The sequence below is a fragment of the Vidua macroura genome, chromosome 2 (genome assembly GCF_024509145.1).
Source record: "Vidua macroura isolate BioBank_ID:100142 chromosome 2, ASM2450914v1, whole genome shotgun sequence".
Lineage (NCBI taxonomy): Eukaryota > Metazoa > Chordata > Aves > Passeriformes > Viduidae > Vidua > Vidua macroura.
This window is the reverse complement of record NC_071572.1, coordinates 31,248,187-31,269,705: the sequence shown is the minus strand read 5'-3', so window position 1 is coordinate 31,269,705 and position 21,519 is coordinate 31,248,187. Positions and strand designations below refer to the sequence as shown.

General features: G+C 37.7%; 1 protein-coding gene across 1 annotated transcript in view; it reads right to left on the bottom strand.

The window, feature by feature from the left end:
• MGAT4A (alpha-1,3-mannosyl-glycoprotein 4-beta-N-acetylglucosaminyltransferase A) overlaps positions 1 to 21,519 on the bottom strand; it is a 72,883-nt gene that overhangs the window by 11,205 nt on the left and 40,159 nt on the right. The window contains exons 6-12 of the mRNA XM_053971854.1: positions 18,095 to 18,141; positions 17,420 to 17,533; positions 16,729 to 16,804; positions 15,166 to 15,280; positions 6,477 to 6,607; positions 5,776 to 5,883; positions 5,187 to 5,380 (exon numbers count right to left, since the gene is read on the bottom strand). Of these exons, the coding sequence (XP_053827829.1) occupies positions 5,187 to 5,380; positions 5,776 to 5,883; positions 6,477 to 6,607; positions 15,166 to 15,280; positions 16,729 to 16,804; positions 17,420 to 17,533; positions 18,095 to 18,141 (785 nt within the window). The remainder of the gene's footprint in view (positions 1 to 5,186; positions 5,381 to 5,775; positions 5,884 to 6,476; positions 6,608 to 15,165; positions 15,281 to 16,728; positions 16,805 to 17,419; positions 17,534 to 18,094; positions 18,142 to 21,519) is intronic.

The window sequence follows — 21,519 nt, the reverse complement described above, 5'->3', positions numbered from 1 at the left end:
TGACATGACCATTACAACCTTAATAAAATGGTGTTGCACCTTAACAGCATACATCTTTAGAATCAGAATTAAAGATTACTTCTAAATTATACACTCTCTGTTTATGCACTTACATGGTTCTTGAGCTAAAACTGCCCATAAAAGGTTTAATGTATTGGGCTGAAGTGGATATCACTGAACAGTGATTATGAACAAAGAACAGCTTATACATCAGGCAAGTCACTGCTGTACTCATCTAAAACCAAAACAATTTTGCAGGTGCCTAGGTTTTGAGTGGTTGTTACTGCAAAAGCAAATAATGAGGAAGTTCCATTTCCAGTTTTAGAAAGCTGTTCGAAAGGTTTTTTTTCTGATGTAATGCATTTGATCTTGTATCTCTCTAGCCACAGGAGGATGTGCATCCCTGTAGGATGGATAATTAATTACATTTTGGATACATACAAGACTGACTGCTATGATACTTTTTTGGTAAATATTTTGTACTTTAAAAAAATTAATTTTATTTTTCACTGTTAGAGAACATGTTTTAAAATCTGCCTTTATTTTCCTTTACAAAATATCACGTACCCATCTGTCACTTTCTATGCAGGTATTTTTCAGCACTGTCACAATCATTTCAAAGCAGACAAAATAATGTATATGTTTAATTACCAGGAGTCCAGAAAGATACTATTCACACTCAATACATTGATTTTCTAGCTTAAATAGTCAAATATATATTTTCTTGCATGACTGTCAATTCTGTGTTGTGAGAAAATGCCACAGGAAATATAAGTGAGGTCAACATCATGTGTTCCCTGTGATTCCAATGCCCAGAATACAGAAAATTAGATGAACAGTCACAAATACTGCACATCCAGTATCTATGCCAATAGCAGAGCACAAGCTGGTAAATGTAATCTACAAGGTGGTTTGTCAAGGTATAAAGATTCCACTTTAAAACTGAAATTCCAGTCAGCAAGTTGTACCTTATAAAATCACTTCATTAATAGTCAATGTCACATCAGGATGACCACTCAGTAACTTGCTAAAAGGAGAGGCCAACCAGCTATGAGGCAACTACAGAGTTCAAAGCAGTGACAGGGGAAAAGGAAGGAAAAAACCCCAATACTACAAGCAAAACCATATAAAAAAAAGTAAACAGCTTCCCCTAAAAAAAGTAAAAAGCTAATCCTTTTGAAAATATTCCAAGTAACACTACAAAGCAGTATTGCAGAAGAGTCTGGAGCACAAGTCCTATGGTTGGAGCCAGGTGAGGGTCAGTCTCTTCTACCATGTCTCAGTGGAAAGGACAAGAGGAAATGGCCTTAAGTTGCACCAGGAGAGGTTCAGATTAGATACTAGAAATATTTCTTCACTGAAAGAGCAGCCAAGCATTGGAATAATGTCCAAAGAGGTGATGGAGTCATCATCTCAAGAAGTTTCCAAGAGGCAACTGTATGTGGCACTTAGGGATAGGGATGCTGGGTTGATGGTTGGACTAGATGACCTTGAAGGTCTCTTCTAACCTTGATGAAGCAGTTACATACAGGAAACAATGAGCCTCGTATTTTAAAAATATAAAGCAAATTTATATGTGTATACTAGTGAGGTTGGGGTGAGTTTTGGTTTTCAGTGTGTTTTGTTTCCCACAGTATAAAATACATATTTATCTTTTCCTGCAGCTTTTTTTCTTTTAAAATAAAAGTCAGCATTTAAAATGCATTTATACTGAAGCAAACCTGAAGCCCTTTCTAAAAATATCCATTCTAAATTCCTATTGTAGAACGGCCATAAGTTATGCACTTTCAAGGGTTTTCTCAAAGTAATTAGTGCATATGTTCTTTGAAAACAACATCTGAGTTGTGTCAATCACACCTATAGGGAGTACTCTGAAACTTAGTCAAAAAAGAAATGGTTGTGATGATGATGGACACCAGCATCACCTAAGTGCTGCAATGGAATGTCATTCTCAGGTGTGTTTTAACTGGTTCATAAAGAAACTCTTAAATATAACTATCAGTTTTAATAATTAAATCTGTGCTTGGAACAGCAATGTACATATGAAAACAGCAAAGTGGATTTCAATAATTATGTAAAAACATGAGGGAGCAGAAATTCAATATTATTTATCTTTACAATGCAGGCTGTTTTGAGCATTTAGAGAACAGTCCATCCCTTTATTAAAAAAAAAAAAAAAACAAACCCAAACAACCAAAACCAAACATATCTTCAACACTGTTATGCAATTTATTTTTAAGAGGAACCTCCTTCAATCTACTTTCCTTCTCAAGGATTTTCTACTGAAAGAAATGTATCTATTTTCTTATTGCAAAGGATGAGACCCTAGATTACTATTAAGGGACCTTAGTGTTTTGGCTGGAGAACTTTTGCTTGGAAAGAACCTGGAAAGCTTCAGTACAAGAGCTGTGACAAAAGTAAGCATTAGAATGTTTCAATTTACATGTCCCTGTTCTCCAGGTATGGTTTAGAACAAGCATCATCTATTTGACTGCTCAATATTCAGCAGGAATCTGCCAGCCAGGTCTTGCATAAACTAAGCACAAATGCTACTTTCTGCTCAGTGAAGTGAGCTCAGTTCTCACTTTAAGTTAAGAGATCCTTGACAGTGTTATCCCTGACAATATTCTCAGATCTCAAAAATTAAATATTTAAAGACTTAATGAAAGGTAATTAGTCAACTGCAGAAAACTCAAATTCAGTTCAGCAAAATATTTGGTGCGGAAAAATAAACTACAGGAACAAGTCAGTGCTCTGTCACAGTGCAATAGATGTGCTATTTATTCAGTCAGAGATGTGGTCAGTATTTCCATTAAAAATTTCTTCATCACAAATTTATTATGGTAGTTACTAAGCAGTTACCTCAAACTGACATGGCAGACATAATTTGCTTGAAATTCAAAGAGCTCTTTTAATACTTAAAAGAGAAAAAAAAAAAAACACAAACAAACCCAAAACCAAAAAGCCTGCTGCATCTTTTCACAGACACAAGATTGCTATCAAATGTGTGTTTTCTACTCTTAATTCCACCATCAGATGTATTTCCCCGCCAGGTAAGTCTTTCTAATGCTTGGTCCATTTTTCCTTTTTCTGTGTTTCAATCTGCCAGTCACAGTTTTATTTTTGACTGCTTCAGTAAGCATCCTTGAAATATCAGGAAACTCCCCTGCTCTACTAGACCTGCACTTGCCAAATTCTGCAGCTGCTGCTCAAGTTACACAGACAAACAGAAACAAGTCCTCAGTAATTTGAAGTTACAACATCTGCAAATTTAATTAATCACTGACTTCAGAAAGGTAAAATACTGTGTTTTTGAGGATGCTGTGGCCATAGAAGCTAAAATGGGTTACAATGTTAGCTGAATAGGTAGCATCATTCATATTTGGGGACTTCCTATGAGGAAGCAACAAAATGCAAACTGTTTCCTGTCTTCTAAAACTAAAATGCATTCCTTCAATAAATAAAAATAACAAAAAAAAGGAGAAACCAAAAACAACAACCCCCAAATCAAATATCCAAACAAAAAACCAAACCAACACAAAAATCCCCAAACAAATCCTACAAACCAATAAACCTCCACAAAAAACACACAACCCACAAAAGCCACCAGAATGACGACAAAGAAAAGCAAACAAAAAAAAAAAACCCTAAAAAACACCACCCCCCCCCAAAAAAACCCCAAAACAATCCCCCATAAACAAAAGAAACCTCAAACCAAACAAGACCCTGAAAAACCCCACTTCTTCCCCTCAAAAAAACAAAACATAAACCTCTAGAGCTAAGACTATTCTTAACACAGCAGGTGGACATAACTACCTTAGGCTTGGCTACAATTTTCCAGGGCACAACAATGAACATTATTTTCCCACCTTTTACACAGATAATTAGTACTTTCTCATTCCCCCAGTTCCCTGCAGCATTAAGACATTAAAAAAATTATTTTTTCAAGTATTGGCATAGAAAAAATATTTTGCCTTTAATCCAAGGAGGTATGGCAGTTATGCTCCTCCACACATGCACTTTGGAAAGCTAACCAGGGAAGTCTTTCAAAGCATAGCAATCAACTGAGAGAGTAATCTGACATCTCAAACAACAACCTTGACTTTCATAGGTCAGACTAGTTTGGAACAACATAGTCACAAGGGAACTACTGATCTTCACTGTTGTTCTAAGTCAAGGTGAAGACTTAGCCTTTGATTATGTACCAAAGTACAGAAGTTGACTAATTGGATTTAGTTCAGGACAGCAAAAATGTCTCCTTCACCAGAAAAACATCCAGTCAACCTGATTCAAAGAAACTTTGTTCTACCAGGCTATAAGTATTGGTCTAAAAAAAAAAAAAAAAAAAAAAGAAACACATAAGGTGTGTGAAGTAAAGAGAAAAGGAATCTACTAACATAGCAACAGTTAACTGGACATTAAATAAACCATGTATTTTATAAATCTTGAATTACTATGTTGGCGAGACAGTAGCCAGCAAAGCAGCAAATGAGTCTCAAGAAAACTAAAGGATGACTAATCTCTACAGTGCTAATTACCCTTGATTACCCTTAATTAATCTGACCAGCAGTTGAAAAGAAGTCACCCTTAGTCCTCCATCAAATCTCAGATATCTGTATTTTGAAAGCACACAACCCCTTTCTTTTTTGTTGCATTTTAATATTTTTTAAACAGGTCAACCTGGAATCTTAGCACAGTGACTTGTTTCAAGCCCTAAAGCTACATCTTAAAAATATTGCCCTTCAGAGTCCCCAGCTTTCAGGTCTGGGGACTTCCTTATACGCTCCAGCAAGATTTCTGATCTGGACAGCCAAGGGACCAAGGCCACAGGGCACAACACACTGTACCACATGCCATGCTGCACAATTGCTCTGTAATTAGAAACAGACTAACCAAATACAGATAGGACCAAATTGGCTTCTTTTAAATTCTCTGCATCAGAGAAGCACTGGCTTTGCATTGCATTTTTTAAAAAGGCTCCAGATTAAAAGAAAATTTAAAAGCAAGACAAAATTTACCGTAGTAAGAGAATTAGAGGGAAGACAGTGATGATCACTGTTTCAGCTGAACTCCAAATGTCCTACACCATTTCACTCTAGGTTATGATGATAGCCCCAAATTCTACCTTAAAACATTCTTAGCACAAGCAACTTCATATATGAGACCAGCAGCAAATAATTACTAACCTTTCTACATTGACTGGCTTGTCAAATTTAAAGAGAATATAATCTCCAGCAACTGGTGTGACAGCCCAGAAAAAATCTTCCCCTACGTAGGTTTTTTCTAGCGTATGCCCCTGGTAGACTTTTAAAGATGTCGAAACCTCTGCAGGTGGATTCACGTGGATTTTATGCAGTAATGGTTTCAGGAAGTCTTTATCCTAATTGAAAGACAGACAAACATCATGCTGGTCAGACAACCTCATTTATTATGCTCCTTTCCCAAGTGGTTACACTTAAAACAAACATTAGCATAAAATGGAAAATGAATGCATTACTTATTTGGGGTGCATCAGATCTTGTACTGCTCAGTAATATGGACATGTCATTAAAGTAAAAAAAATTAGAAAAAATATTCCGTAGCAAAAATCCACATAAATAAGCTGGACTAGCACTTCTACTTTATAGTAACCAGTCTGTATCAGATTTAATTCCAGCTGGAGCAATATGCATCATGCTTGAAAATGCAAGACAACAAGAAAAGGCCTATTTTCTCCACAGTGTTTTTCATTTAATCAGCCTGCTCTGTAAAGGAAGGTAAATATTGTCTACTAACTGTGAGTTTCTGGATCTTCCCTGCTAGAGAAGAGTGGAGGCCAACATGCTGGAAAAGAGAAGGCCTGAAGCGTATCCGTAGGTTAGATTTCTGTCGATCACAATGTTTCTGAAATGGTGGGGGGAAAAGGTAAGGGTGGGATAAAAAACAAAAACAAAATAACACATTAGTAAAAACCAACACAAGGTAAGAACCTAGCCCTATTTATCCAGTTTTTCTTGTTTTCATTCCAGAAATCTACCAAGACAACTGTGGAAATGTAATACTGTTCAAGGTCCTTTCACAGAACCTGTTTATTTAGCAAGGGTGTCTCTTGAGAAATGAAGGACCAAAATATGAAGTTTATTCCCCATTTGGAACTTTCTCCAAGACTGCTATTCAAGCAGTGACACCCTGCAGAGCTTCTCCCGTGATTAAATGTATAAGTTTAATTTAAGCCTGTTACACATAGAATCTTACTAGACTTTTGCTTTTTATCCTTACTGCATCAATCTCCAAAATCTGAAGCAATAACAGCAATGATGCCCCTGAGAACTGTCCCTCTAAAGTTCTTTTTGAGATAAAAATCTTGGCAGGAAGAAAGACTCTTCCAGAGCATGCAGTAACCATAATGTACACTATGCTGGCTCTCAGCTCACAAAAATCAACTCATTCATCATCATAAAAGCATTTTAGAAGCTTTATAATAAAAACAAACTTACAGCATCTTTCTCAGGGTTACACACTTTCACCCAGAGGATATGGTCCAGGAGCCAATCAATAGGTTTCTCCTTATAAAACATAAATATGAACTCTACAATAAGAGTGATATCTGGAGACTGGAACATTTTACCTGTGGGTGACATTAAGAATAACTGGAGTTACTTTAGATTAGAGATAACACTGTCTTTTGAAATCAATGAGATAGCAGATGATAATACTTGGGCCAAGACAAGAAATATTAGCACCGAACAACTTGAAATTTCAATGTTATTAGAAATTCCATACCTTTCAACTAAATAAAATAGCTATTCAAACAAGAACTTGTCATATATCTTGGTGCTATCAAAATATTCGGTGCATATTCAATGCACCACAACACAGTCTCCTTAAGAATAGAAATTGTCAGTTTGAAATGTTAAGAGAAAGAAGAGTTATGGATTGGCATCTATTATTCCCCATGTCACGTGTAAGTTCAAGCACCTGAGATGAGGAGTATTGCAAGTGTTATCTGACCAGTCACAACATTTCAGCTTCTGCAAGTACAGAAAGCAGAGATGCAACACCTGCCACTAACTTCAGAACCTTCTGGGCAGGAAATCAAAGGGAAAGAAGGAAGCTACCAGAACATATCCAGAGACAATGCAACTCAAAAAGAGCCATCCCACAGTGACCAGAGTATTTTTCTGTAGTGCATAGGCCATCAGCAGGACTTCCGGGTGACACTGTGCAAAAGTGCAAAGGAGGCCTTTGCAAAAGAAGGAAACTTACTGTTGATGAAGAAAGTCTATATAATATCAGTGTGAGCAGTCACCTACATGGTTGTGGAATACACTTCTCTGGCAGTAGAGGTGTCTGAAAAGAAAGGTGGCCAATACACGGGGCTATTGTGTCAATCTGAAGGCAGCACTTGAAAATGGTGCCTTGTATGAAAACACTGCTACCAGGAGCAACACAACTGGGAGTGGGGCAGTCCAAGGCTGAAGATAGACTGACAAGTGCTTGTACCAGGGACTGCACTAAAGCATTGGAATAGGCTGCTGAGGGGAATGCTTAAGGCACCATCCCTGGAGGTATTTAAAAGACATGTAGATGTGGCACTTGGGGACATGGTTTAGTGGTAGACTTGGCAGTGCTCAGTTAGTGGCTTGACTCAATGATCTTTGAGGTCTTTTCCAACCAAAATGATTCTATGACCACATGCCAGCTGAAATCCTAAAGGCAGTTCCAGATTTCAAGGCAGATTGAGAAAACATCACCAGGTTTGCAGATGAAGTCTGAAGTCTGCTAGATTACAACAGAGAAGGCAAGGAAGAAAGCCATCATGTAACAATGAATCTCTCAGGAAGACATCGGCTGAAGTGATTCAGTTCACAGAATCACAGAATAATGAGGCTGGAAGAGACCTCTAAGATCATCAAGTCCAACCTATGCCCTAACACCTCAACTAGACTATAGCACCAAGTGCCATGTCCAGTCTTTTTTTAAACACATCCAGAGATGGTGATTCTACCACCTCCCTGGGAAGACAATTCCAGTTATTATTCTTTCGGTGAAATTTTTTTTCCTGATATCCAACCTGTACCTTCCCTGACGTAGCTTGAGACTGTGTCCTCTTGTTCTGTCCTCTTCTGGTGGAAGAGACCGACCCCCACCTATCTACAACCTCCCTTCAGGAAGTTGTTAAGAGCAATAAGATCACCTCTAAGCCTCCTTTTCTCCAGGCTAAACAACCCCAGTTCCTTCAAACATTGCTCATAGGGCTTGTGTTCCAAGCCCCTCACCAGCCTTGTTGCCCTCCTCTGGACGCACTCAAGCATCTCAATGTACTCGAGATGCGGTCTCACCAGTGCCGAGTTCAGGGGAAGAATGACTTCCCTGTTCCTGCTGGTCACACAATTCCTAATGCAGGCCAGGATGCCATTGGCCTTCTTGGCCACCAAGGCACATTGCTGGCTCATATTCAACCGGCTGTTGACCAGCACCCCCAGGTCCCTTTCTGCCTGAACACTGCAGCCACATTGTCCCCAGTTCTGCAGATATTGCTGAGATGTGGGCAGTGCTGGACTAAACAGGGATGGGCTACTGGGGCATGTGTGCACCAATGGATCAGAGTCCAGCAGAAGCTCTTTTCCAATGCAAGCCTTCTGTCTATCCACATTTTCGAGTCCAACATACTAACACACAGCACTCAGGCACAGGAAATGTTTTGAGGATTTTTTTCCACTTGTGAAGAGGCCTCCATAGGTTTTCTAAATAACAAGTTTCACAAGTGGTAGAGGTTCTAATATTTTCTCCTACTCTTAGGAAAACCAGCTGGAGTAGACGTTGAGAGAAGATCACTGGAAGAGCCTTGCCCTTTTCAGAAAGCAGGTCTGATGCAATCTCTTTTCTTTATGACTTTCGATTGGAAATTGGATTCTTATCAAACAAAACCATTGCAAGAATACTCAGTGGAAACTCTGAGAGGACTTTGGAGGTGTCTGAGTTAGACTACATCATCATGCCATGCAAGAAATATGGAAGAAGCACCTAAGGTACCAATTATTTCACCTGTTAGAATGATGCTATACTCATTATATAGACAATTTACACACTGGGGTGGAAAAGTAAATGTGATAAAACATTAACTGATTTGACATTGCTATACCAATGTTGTCCCTTACAGAAACTTTTCATCCAGCCCTTTACAAAGCAAAATATTGTCATCACTTTTAAGTTGCTGCTGCAATGAGGTCCTCAAATAGGTATCTCCACATGAAAATACTCCGTAAATAAAATTTGAAACTCCCACTACACAAGGGACAAGTCCTACTAAGCTAGGGACAATTGCAAGGCTTTATTCTTAAAAGACATAAGAAAGATGTTGTTATTTTTATTAGTACATTGTTAGTATTTGCACACTATATTGTCACATTGTTTAACATTATTTGTGGAAGTAAATATTTAAAAATGGGTAGGAAACAATCATATGATTAGTTAAATGTTGTGTAAAATAGTCATGCAGAATAACAGCTTTCAGCTTGTCATACTTCCAACTAAACAGACCCCAATTTTCCTGGTGATTCATCTCTGCCTACTGCTTTCAATGTCATAGGGCAGGAGAGGAGAAAAATAAGGTAAGCACTAACAAAACACCAGCTAAAAAATGGGAGTAATCAGATGTTTCTGGGATTTTTATGGGACTGAAACCATTATTTCTAGGTGATAGCTACTGAGCAGTCTTTCAGTCACATCTGTTTCCATAGGAAGTGCACCTTTCCATGGGGTGTCAGAGAGATGCACAATACAATGAGAGTCAGAAGACAGAAATATCCCCACAATATTGCCCTAATCTCAATGCCTCTTCCAGGATATATACACAGCCATGATGCTCTAGAATCTCTTTATTCTTCTACCCAAGGACAGAGCAGAAGAATCACACTGACATTTTTTCCTCTGACTAGCTCATCTTCTGAAGAACATAAGGATTATCGTTTTGTCCTCACTCACAGACCATGTCACTGAGAACTTGACATGAAAGTACAGGATCCTACAAGACTGAAGGTAAGAGTAGGAATTTACTCTTGTCCCTAATTTAAGTTATTCTAATTTTACACAAAATAGAAGCAGGATATCAGTGTACCAATGTACCTCCATATGGCAAACTTGTCTAGGCTCAGAGGCAGTTTCCTCTAGGCTGGCACTCTACCGTCCACCATGAGTCAACCACCCCAGACCTGGGCAATAATCTAATTGCCATGGTGATGCCACAGGGCACAGCAGGGAAAAACAAACAAGCTAGCAAAACCCAACCAACCAGCAAGCCACTCTGACACATGCAACTGCAGCTAGTCAGAATAAGTGAGGTAAGCCAGCTGTACCTGCACTGGCATCTGTAGACCCAAGCGGCCTCTCTGATTACACTCACAGCACCATGGAAGTGTTCAATGGTGGAGATAAAGTCTTCTCATGTTAATTCCTAATGAACATTGGAGCAAAGGTGAACAGGAAACACCCTGATCTCAAGATAAGCCCTTGTCTTCCTTCAGTAACCAAGGACAGACATCCCCATACCACTTTCTGAAATGCTGTCACCACCTTCCACACACAGCTTGGCACAGTTTGGCCCCAGCCCCTCATCCCTCTGTATAACATTGCCTCACTCATCTGTCATTTCTGTCTCACGACACCACCTGCACAGCACTTCTGCCATGGGTCCATGTCCCCTTTTTTTCCATCAGAACAGTCTTTCTACAGCAGCTCAAAACCAGAGCTCTGCAGTGAAGTCTCTGGTTAAACAGGTCTTCAAAGCTCTGGATCCCTAACTGGCTAAAGGAAATGGAAACTAGCCTAGTACAACTCCTACTGCACAGATCCAACACCCAGCCCCTCTGAATACACATCAACCAAGCCCTTGCCTAGTCTCTCCTAACCAAGAGCAGCAGCAGCAGCAGCCTGGCTTCCCTAGGGCACAGCAACAGCCCAAGAACAAGCGGCAACATTTGCTGAGGTCCTTCTGTCCTGCAGCTCCCATGCAGCAGCATATGAGGAAAGTGCTGTGAGCCACAGAACCACTGAGACACCACCCAAATCCAACCTAGGGATTGCCCACTGGCCATGCCCAATACACAGTCAAAAATCATCAAGCCAAAGATGCTTGGCTAAGCAAAACACTGCAGTGAACACACACTGCCTCAGACTGCAAACTCTGTGAAAGAATTGAAACAATGGCTCATCTTGCACCCTGTTCATGCACTTGGTACAGTACATGGGAACAGACATAAATCCAGGACACTGCTGACAGAATTTCAGAGCTTTTGGATTCTGGGTGCATACAACCTACCATTGTGAAGAAACTTCAAACCCTGAAAGAATTAAGAGACAAAGGTAAAATTTTGCTCCATAAAGCCCTAGGGATAAAAAATGTAGACTTTCTCCAAATTATTAATCTATATTGATAAAAATGATGATCATAACTGAAAAAAATATCCCATGGAATCAGTAAATTTCTGATTTACTGTGCTCTGACAAGACTTCTATTCATTTTTCAGTCCTTTTAAAGGCCATCCTTAGTGAATTATTCTGGCTGTCTCAGTATTTTGCTGGCAAATACAAGGCACACACAAAATTAAACACTTTGTTTTCTAGTTCTCTGAACTGCCAATACCTAAATAATTTTAATTCTTCCACATGAGCATCACTAATATTGAGTCTACACCAAGAATAATTTTACACCTGCAAGCACATATTCTAGCTATAGCTGATGTTTTCAATGCTTTCCCTGGTAATGATATGCAAATTACTGGCATTAAAACCAGAATCTCTTTGAAGTTATTTAAAGCTCAAATGTTTGACTTGCTCTACTCTTTCCCAAACTCCAACGATGTGCACAGCTTGAGCAAAACTGCAATCAGAACAACTTAAAATAATCAGAACAGGTCTTAAACTATCAGGGCACAATAAGATTCAGAGGAACTGTATAAGACAACCAAAAGGCCATTTCAGACCACTCCATTAAATGTTTGTGACAGCTGGCATTATAGCTACAAGGATTGCAGTTCCTCTGGAAAACACTTCAGCTTGCAGGCAGTTGGAAGACAAATCATTACTCCTCATAAAAAGCTAGTAGGACTTTCCTACATTATGTCACAGGTCTCACAGTGCAAACACGAAACCAGAAGAGTAAAAGATGCATTTCCTTCCACAGAGCTTCTTAAGGAAACAGCATACATCTCACCCATTATTTATTAGATACTTGACAGCACTTAAGACTATGCTTTCAGGATTAAAAAAAAACCAAAGGAAGCAACGTCTGTTCTGTGGCAGAGGTGACAGAATTCTATAATCCTGCTGTCAGCCTAAATAGCTACATTTGCCACTTCCTCATGTAGCACTTGCATAAATTAGATTTTCAGTTCAGAAATACACTATGACAAAAAATCCCACATTTTTACCTCGCAAACTTGCAAGCTAAACAAGGTTTCCAACAGCTAACAGTAAATCAGCCACACCTCTCTTTTTGAGAAATTATTTCTAAATCAGTAGCATCTAGACAACAGCTGCCCAGAGAAGCTGTGGATGGTTCATCCCTGGAAGTGTTCAAAGACAGGCTGGATGGAGCTCTGAGCAACCTGGTCTAGGGATAGGTGTCCCTGCCCTTGGCAGGGGGTTTGGAACTAAATGATCTTTAAGGTACTTTCCAAACCAGGCCATTCTATGATTCTGTGAATTCAGTGCTCTACATTCTTTCTTGGACATCTACACATAAAACTGATCCCCAGTTACAAACTACTGTTGCTTTTCCCAAAGGTATCTGCATTACCAAACTGCCACAGTATCAGTCTGCATCAAGATCCATAAAGGGGTAGCAGAGATGAGAAAAATCTACATTACTTGCATAAAATTTCCAAGCAATATATGGTTATAGCACACCAATGTGTACCAGAGCCAAAAAATTTAGTTGCTCTTATGAATATTAATTTTTCTCTCAAAACTTAAAAACAGGATAAGTAGCTATATTGGAAGAAGAAAAAAAAATCTAATTTAATTTTCTAGGTAGAAAAGCAACATTAAGATCTGTAGCCATACCTAAATGCATCTGAAATTCTATGCTATCATCTAGTTAAAAGGAGGCAAACAAATATGATACAAGGAACAAAGAACAGGGATGCAAGTAGCAGGAGCTAACAACTAAATTTAACAACAGCTACTTTCAGACCCCACACTGCCCAGAAGTATACAGACAGTATAGAAAAACAAAATATTTTTAAACAGTTGTGCTTTTGATTAAGCCAAGTCTCAGTACAAAGAACTATCTACCTACCCCACCAGGCTTAAACACTGTGCCCTCTACAACAGCACAGAGAACAGAAAGGGGAGGGGGGGGTGAAATACACAAATACTAAGCAAGTTAAGTGACCTAAAATACAACTACATGGGGTAGACAGCACACATCCTAAAGCATAAACTTGTCTTATGCACATTTGGTTTTATGCACATTTTGTGTCATTCTTACAAAGTGGCAATTTGTAAGTGATCACAACTCTACTACTAAATCAGGCAAATGTAGAATAGATGTAAATTCTATAGCCCAGGAGCTTCATACAGAATTTACACTTCAAGTGCAATTAGACTGGAGCTAAAACTCAAACTGTGGGCTGAGTCTGGGTTAGTGTTTAACTGTTCAACAGTAGAAATAAAGTCTTATCAAATGCTATATTCAACCAGTCCCTGCTAACATAAAACAGAATGTTGCAAGGAGTTCTCCAACCAAGGAGAGGTTTATTTAGGGCAAGATGTCAGTAATTTAAATTCTTATTTAATTCTTAAAATTCTTAATTTTCCATGCTAAGCAGCATAATTTCCCATTTCTCCCACCTCTAAGGCCACAGAACCAATTTTATAATTATTTCAGCAACAGTGTATCTCTGATGGTAGCCCAAAGCAGTTATGTGATGGCCAGGTGTATATGGAGACTTCACACTGCCCATTTCCTTTCCTCCCCCGCACTGTATCTGTAGGTTAAACTGGCAGGCAAGTCTACAAAGTACCATTCTGTACCCTAACATAGCATGTAGGCAGGATAATGTTTTCCTTTCTCCTCCAGGAACCTCTGAGACCCCCGAAGTCAGGGAACTATTGCATACCTGATGCTGAGCTGGAAACAAGACAGCACAAATTCAAGTAGTTCTCAGTTCTCAGTACAACCATTATGGGTCACTGAGCTAAAAATGAGGCCACTCGCTGGCAAGTAGATCCAAAGGAAAGAGAACAAGAATTTCCAAGAGAATGACAGAACTCAGGGCTGCACTTTTATCTGTTACACGTAGGATTGTCTTTCTGTTCTGAACTCAGTCTACAGCCTTCATATTGGAATAGTTTGTGTTGACCACAGGAATCTCCAAAGTCTACCCCAGCTTTTGATTTTTCCTTGCATATCTCCAGTTTACTGTTTTTAAAAAGATCATGACACATCAGTGCAGTAAGGAAATAACATTTTGATTTGTAAAATCCCTTCCAAACTTCTCCGTCATTGCTTTTCTGCTAAGTCTAGTATCTCTCCATGAAAAGATGCCAATGTAAGAGCAAAGAACCATTAATTTCCAGAGCACCCTGACAGTCGACCCACAACCCAAGATCCGGCATTAACTCCTCTCACTGTTGCTCATTGCAAATGACAGACTCTGACTGTCATTTGCATCTAGGAAGGAAGAGATTATCATAACTTCTCCTTCATGAAGTAGAAAGATGGAGATAGAACAGGTTTTGCATCAAACTGATGCCTGCTAATTCTTGGAAATTTTGGCACAAACACCAATGAAGATATTTTAGGTGGAGCTAATTTTCATGGTTTATCTTTATTTCAGTCACTTATGTTTTAACTACATTTTGGTTTTAACAGCAGCTAAATTAAAAATAAGTCATGCCTTGCAGTTTGATTGTTAGCATTTCTATAAATTAACTTGGTTATAAAAATGCCCTCTTTTCCAACAGTTTGAGTTTGCCTCCATCATACAAAAAGCAAATGAAACAAATGAGGGGCAAAAGCAACAGCCATGAGCTAAAACAGAGTTCCTAAAAAAGGCAATGAATTTCTACTTCTTGGTCTATTTCCAGTACAAAGAAGATAGCTTTGAAGTCAGATCACTATTAATTCAAGTCTGAGTATGAATGTGTTCTTTCAAACTGCAAAAGTGAACATTTTCTTACCAATGAAACCCAGCTGAGAAAATTCTAGAATCATCCAATCTTCAGAAGCGAGCTGAAGCGCAAAATTTTTTATTGTGCTGAAATAATTCTGCTTGACAACAATGTCATCTTCAAGCTAGAGGAAGGTAGAAGTGATATCAACATTAAAAAAAAAAAAGCACTAGCAAAGCAATAGAAAAAAGTACAGCTAGGAAATACTGACTTATAATATATTGCTAACACATAGCCATGTATTTCTAATGCTAGCACTGATATAAAACATAGATGCCATAGCCTGGAATAACTATTGTAGGGATCATCTGTCTATTTGTGGAGAACTAATACAGAATCCTTGTGGAAAAGTAATACAGAAACTAGTAAGAATCCACAAACATATCTCAACTTCTTACTTTAGAACACTGCTTTTCCAGCTTCTTTCTTCAAAGGAAAAATATCTATGAAATAATGTTAGTCTAAGTGGCATCATCAGAACAAGTTTAATATCTGTATTATTTGTACGCAAATGTGACTGTAGACTCACAAATGTAAGAGCACTGAAAGAGTTCCTTCTCTGAGACAAGAGGCTAAGAGACACAGTATCTGCAGAGGTAGGATTCATTTCACCTGTCCAACAGAAGCACAGGTGCATAGTCCATAACCACCTAGTCCAGGCTGCAGAACTGCCAACATGGGGTGCTACAGTCCCTTTAATTCACAGTAAGTGCAGGCCATTGCTGCATTAGGGATCCTGATTCTCCTGTCCTTCTCACAGTGCAGTCATGCCCTCCCCCTTGTGCTGGCACTAATATTTGTGCAACTTTCCAGTATCAAACCAGACTGTCACATGCTATTGGCTCTGCAGCTTCCCAGAGAGTTGAGACTCCAACAGCTCTCAGAGAGGAGTCAGCATAGCTTTGTGAAAACTAGATGAGATGTGTGGGACTTTACACCCCAAGGACACAGGCACAAAATCTAAATAAAGATCATTAGTGCAGTTACTAAATCTGCAGTACCTGTAGGTAAGACTTTTACTTCAAAGCAGAAACACATGATTGTAACAATTCTGAGCTAAAGTGAAGGAGAACTACTTAACCCTGTTGTTAGAAACTTCTTAAAAAAAAAAAAAAAGAAAAATTCCATGTCTATACACAACAATCATATTAAAATGACACTGCACTTTCAAAAGAAAATAAAAATAGATTTTAGCTTCATTCCCACTAAAAAAACTATGCTGGCTTTTTTTTTTTTTTTTTTTTTTTTTTTTTTTTTTGCCTAGGCAACTCAACAATAATTCATTTTGGGGACTAGGAAAGAACAGTAGTTAAGCTGCTTGGATTCCTTCACTTTTTTTCCTAGGCCTCTTAAGAGAAGTGACATAGGATAAATTACTTTCTACTTCAGAGACAGTTGAGATAGTATCCTCCTCAAATTACTCCCCCATATACCATAACCACCATACTTAATGCCCTCTTTAAATGATGGGATCAAGTTCTCTGTTCTGTGTAGGTCTTTCTGATGTGTCCAACAACATAATTTCCAGAGACTAATTTGAAAACTTGTCTCAAAATAAAGAAGAAAATTTACCTGAATATAATAAACTCCTTTTTTCTGGGCATACATCATAAGAAAACAATAATCCAAGTTTTGTTTTGTTCTCCATCTGAAAATAAATTGAAAGCTTAAGGTTTATGAAAAACATGTTATTTCAATACAAGCTGGCAACATAAAGTAAATTTCATCACGAAGAATGACACATATTAGTGAAATGTTAGGACAGCTGCTTTTGGCACTGTTCCCTCAGGAAATCCACTATCTGAAAAAAAAGGAACAAAGCTTTCACCTTATGCTTTAATACAGACATCAAACTGGTTTAATTTGAACCTGAATCTGTGACAACTACCTGACATTTCACTAAAAACACATGTGCAGTTAAAATGGTAATTCAACAAGAACTACTGGGTTTTACCCTGTATTTCATGAAGAAAAACAGCAAATGAAAGAGTCCACATACAGGAATAAAAGTATATCAGAAGTCTCAGTTCTCCTCCCAAAATTTAACACTAAATGGACTCAACCAAGCATAGGCTCTGATCATGCACAGAACAGAATGTAGCTAGGAATGAGATGGATTCACAGAGCACTTTTAGCATCCCCACATTTGCAAGAATTACAGTAAGAAAACATTTCAAGAATTCACATCCCACTTGCCGTTTTATAAACAACCAAAGTGTGAGTGTGGGAGGAGATGGGAAAAGATCTGGGGGAATAAACCTACCTCACTCTCTCTTTTGAGTCTCCAAATGTTTCTTTCAAGTTTGTCAAGTCAGGATAGTATGTTGCAGGAGGGGCTATTACTTCCACCAAGCCAGAATTGATCTCTGTAGAAAACCTGTCAATAGAAACATCCTGAAGTCACATGAGAGATTCTGAGTCCTGTAGTTTCTGCTCGCTGTCTGTTGGAACAGTTTTGGTGTCTGGTTACGAGGACTTGCTCAAAGGAGCCATATAAAAGAACAGTAGTATAGAAAAAAGTATTGTTTTCCTTAGCATGTCCTTCAGAGCACTATCACCTTCTGCCAATCAGAATCAAACTACATTCTAAACATTTTTTTGTGTTTTCTCAGAAACTAGTGATTTTTTTTCCCTACAGTTCTCTTTGAACGTACAGAATACAAGGCCCAAACACAGATGTCACAAATTTCCGTTCATGTTTAAACAATCCCATCTGTTTATGGTGCATCAAATAAATTAATCCCACTTACTGTTTTACAGTTTAACTGATTGAATCACTGCCTCCTAATTTGTCTTACTTTTTTGTTCAAAAGTCCAAAGTTCCATGAAACAAAAAGGCATGATCTCTTATTTCCAGAATATTTTTAATTGCTTATTACAACTTGATTTGGTTTATCATCAATAAACTAAGAAATCCCCAATTAAAACTACAACTTACTCTCTTTCCAGGCTTGCAACAACACTGTTAACATAATCAAGATCAGTCTGGGAAAAAAAAAAACAAACAAAAAAAAAAGAATAGATTATTTGATAGTTCTAGAGTTACATGTCAAAAGAACGAAGTAAAATAAACATTTCAGGTGGCTGTCCTTGAAAACCACTTTCATTATGTAAGATATTGGAGCAACAAAAGAACACATCACACATGTAGCTATGTCTTACCTCTAGTATGAGAATTTTTTTGCAAATAGGGGAATAATTATCTTATACTTGCATTTAACAGAAAATTGTTAAAACTCATGCTCTTGATGATGAAATGATTGCTGAGTGTTTGTGTAGGAAGAACTTCCTATTATTATTATGCAATAATAGTAATAGTAATAATAATAATAATAATATTAAAAGAAAATATTACCAAAGAAATCTTTCTGGAAAACAGTGCATTGAACACACACACACACACTTCTTTCAAAAGTACATCTCCTAAGCTTTGCATTTAAAGCAAATGCCCTAAGTACAGACAGCAGTGAGCCTGCTGCCTTTCTGACTAGGGTTGCTTTTTTGCATCAGAGACTAAATTTAAGGGACAACCAATCCTATAAATCACTCAGTTCTCATAGATGCAACAATACTAAAAATTACTCGTTGGTGAAAATACAAATCGTGACATTCTGGAAAAGTCTAGATCTTCTAAATTGCCAGAACTGGGCAATTATTCAACCTGGCTGTACACATGCATTCCAAGAAAAGAGAATTTGTCAACACATAAATGTGACTGAAAACTCTGGTTTTTGTTACACTTACTAATCTAATGATTTGACATATTGTTTACATTTTTGAAAAGAATAGTCTATAAATCAACCCAGATTCTAGCTCGTGAGGATTCTGGAGAAAGAGTTGTCTTTGAAATGCCAGAAACAAAGGAACAGTTCAAATTTTTTCTGATTAATTTATAACACAGGATATTATTAAAGGATTATACACAGAGAATAAATCCCTTCCAAGCCTTTCTCTAACTGTTAATCTTGTTTGATAAAGGTGCTCACCCTTTGATCTTAAAAAAATCACCATTTCTATTTTTTAAAGATTTATTTTTATGAAATCAAACATAATGCCAGTGACGCACACTTTTCAAAAAGGATACCAACAGCAGTGGATTTCTTCCAAAAGCAGATTTTAAATTCCACAAGAACATGTGAGTAGAAAGTATTTCTCGTAATTTTGTCATAGGTATTTTCTTTTAAGTGCTATGCCTAATGCTGGGCAGAAGTTTTAGTAAGCTGGTACGGTGCTCACAATTTAAAACTCATCTCACACTGTGTTCCACACAAGGAGACTCACAAGTCCATATGGACCTTTATATATGTGTGTTTAAATACTTTTATGGATTGTTTATACACATTTAATTAATAGAATTAAGTTAGACATAACTTTTTCTGTGTAACAGCTGCAACTGTAGTCACAGTAACCTAGTGACTACCTAAAAATAATTTTAGTATATCCATCTTTAACTGAAGCATTTCTTTTTCTCTTTTTTCAAAACATTTTAAACATTAAAAATACAGAAATTGAAGTTCAATCATCATGTGAAAAGACAAAAATTTGCATTTCAGTTAGCATGCCAAATTTCAATTACTCTGACCAGTATTAAGAACTCCAACACATGTAATACAGTTCATACTGAAATTGCATAGAAAAATATAGGATTTTTATATATCTACATACACTCAGTAGAAACACAGCTAGTTTCTATTCAGTTTTCCAGAGATTAAAATAAATGCCAAACTTCATGCCAGCTGGAATCATATATTTGATCACAATGTGCCTTAGTGCACATCTCCTGAGTGGGAACATAGTTTTGACCTATTTTCCAGACTACCATGAAGCCTTGCTACTGCTCGTAAAACCTTACACTCTTGTATAGAAAACATCACAATCAGAAAAAAAAAAGGTCCGGAATAAGAGAGTTTTCTCCCTGCTTCCTACTATTTATTTGCATGTTTCACATGAAAGGCTGGCAGTTCCCCCAGTCAGAGCTGCAATCAAAATAGGATCACATCAAAAAGATGCAGCTTGAAGTTCTCCAACCTCATATTGTAATCTTGGCTGTCACAAAAAGTCAAGAAGGTCTGGTCTAGCTGCTATGAACATGAGATACAGAAAATACCACTGCTGGCTTAGTAGGCAACCTTTCCTTCTCAATCAGCAATCACTGTATCACTGTAGTGCAAAAGCAGATGACACTTTTAGAAAGAAAAAGAACATATAGATTAGAAGAGATTATGTCATTTTTGACATGATCAAGTGCATTAAAACACTGTGTTCTGCCGTAATTTTTAAATAAGCAGTTGTATTTATATCTACCAGCACCATACACGATTCAGAACCAGGATTTCAACACAAAACCCTTCCCCTCAGGTTGACTGTCCTCTTTCCACATCAGAACTTCACGAGACAATCAAGTCCTCTCATTGCCCAGTCTAACAATAAGTAGGATCTTTGCCAACACCCTTTGGCATGAACATGTCCCAGGAAGGTGGCACTTTGAAGTTAATTCATACAACATCATGAAATAAGTATGAGAATACACAACAAATTTGATCAAGCTGTGACTATACTTAAGGGAAGAGTTAAGTAGACAGAAGACTTTACAGGGGAGCAATAGAAGGAAATCTGGAACAGCTAAATTAAATCTAAGGATCTTTCCAGCAGTATCAGTAAATTCAATCAGCAACTTAAAAGCAACAGAAAAAAAAATCCATTATTAATCAAAATCTATTCCCCATTTTCAAGGAATCAAGTGTTTACTGCCTTGACAAAATAAGATACAAGGTCCTCTTTATCAACCTGAAGGATACAAGACTGCTCATCTCCAATAATCTTAAACAGAACAAGACAAATACAGACTTCTAAAAAGAAGTCACCAAGAAAGAAAATGTGTAACTATTCTTTCAGCTTCCAGAGAAAATCATCTGTTTGACACTAGGTCGACTTTGGAGCAGACCTGAAGAACTTAAAATCTGTTTCATGGAATCAGTGCTGCTTGTAACTATTGAAATGAAATGCTGCTGATGATCGCATCATCAGTTATAATACATAATACAGTTATGAATGCTTTTGCCTATCAAATCCAAAGGCATTAATAAAACTATAATTTTTTCTTACTAAAACTCCTAAGGCTGAAGATTAAAAGAAATCCCTAGGAATTCTAGACCCATAAAAAAGAAGCACAAATGAATATTTTAAGAATAAATACCTTTGAAGCAATTAAGTGCAAAATTGTGTTAGGCCCCAACTAAAGAGTTTAATTTCCAGCCATAAGGATGCATCTTATCAATGAATCACATGAAGCCTTACAAACAACCTTGTCCTGATGAGTGGATCTCTGAGAACTTCCTAATGAAAGGTGTAAGTAGGTATCAG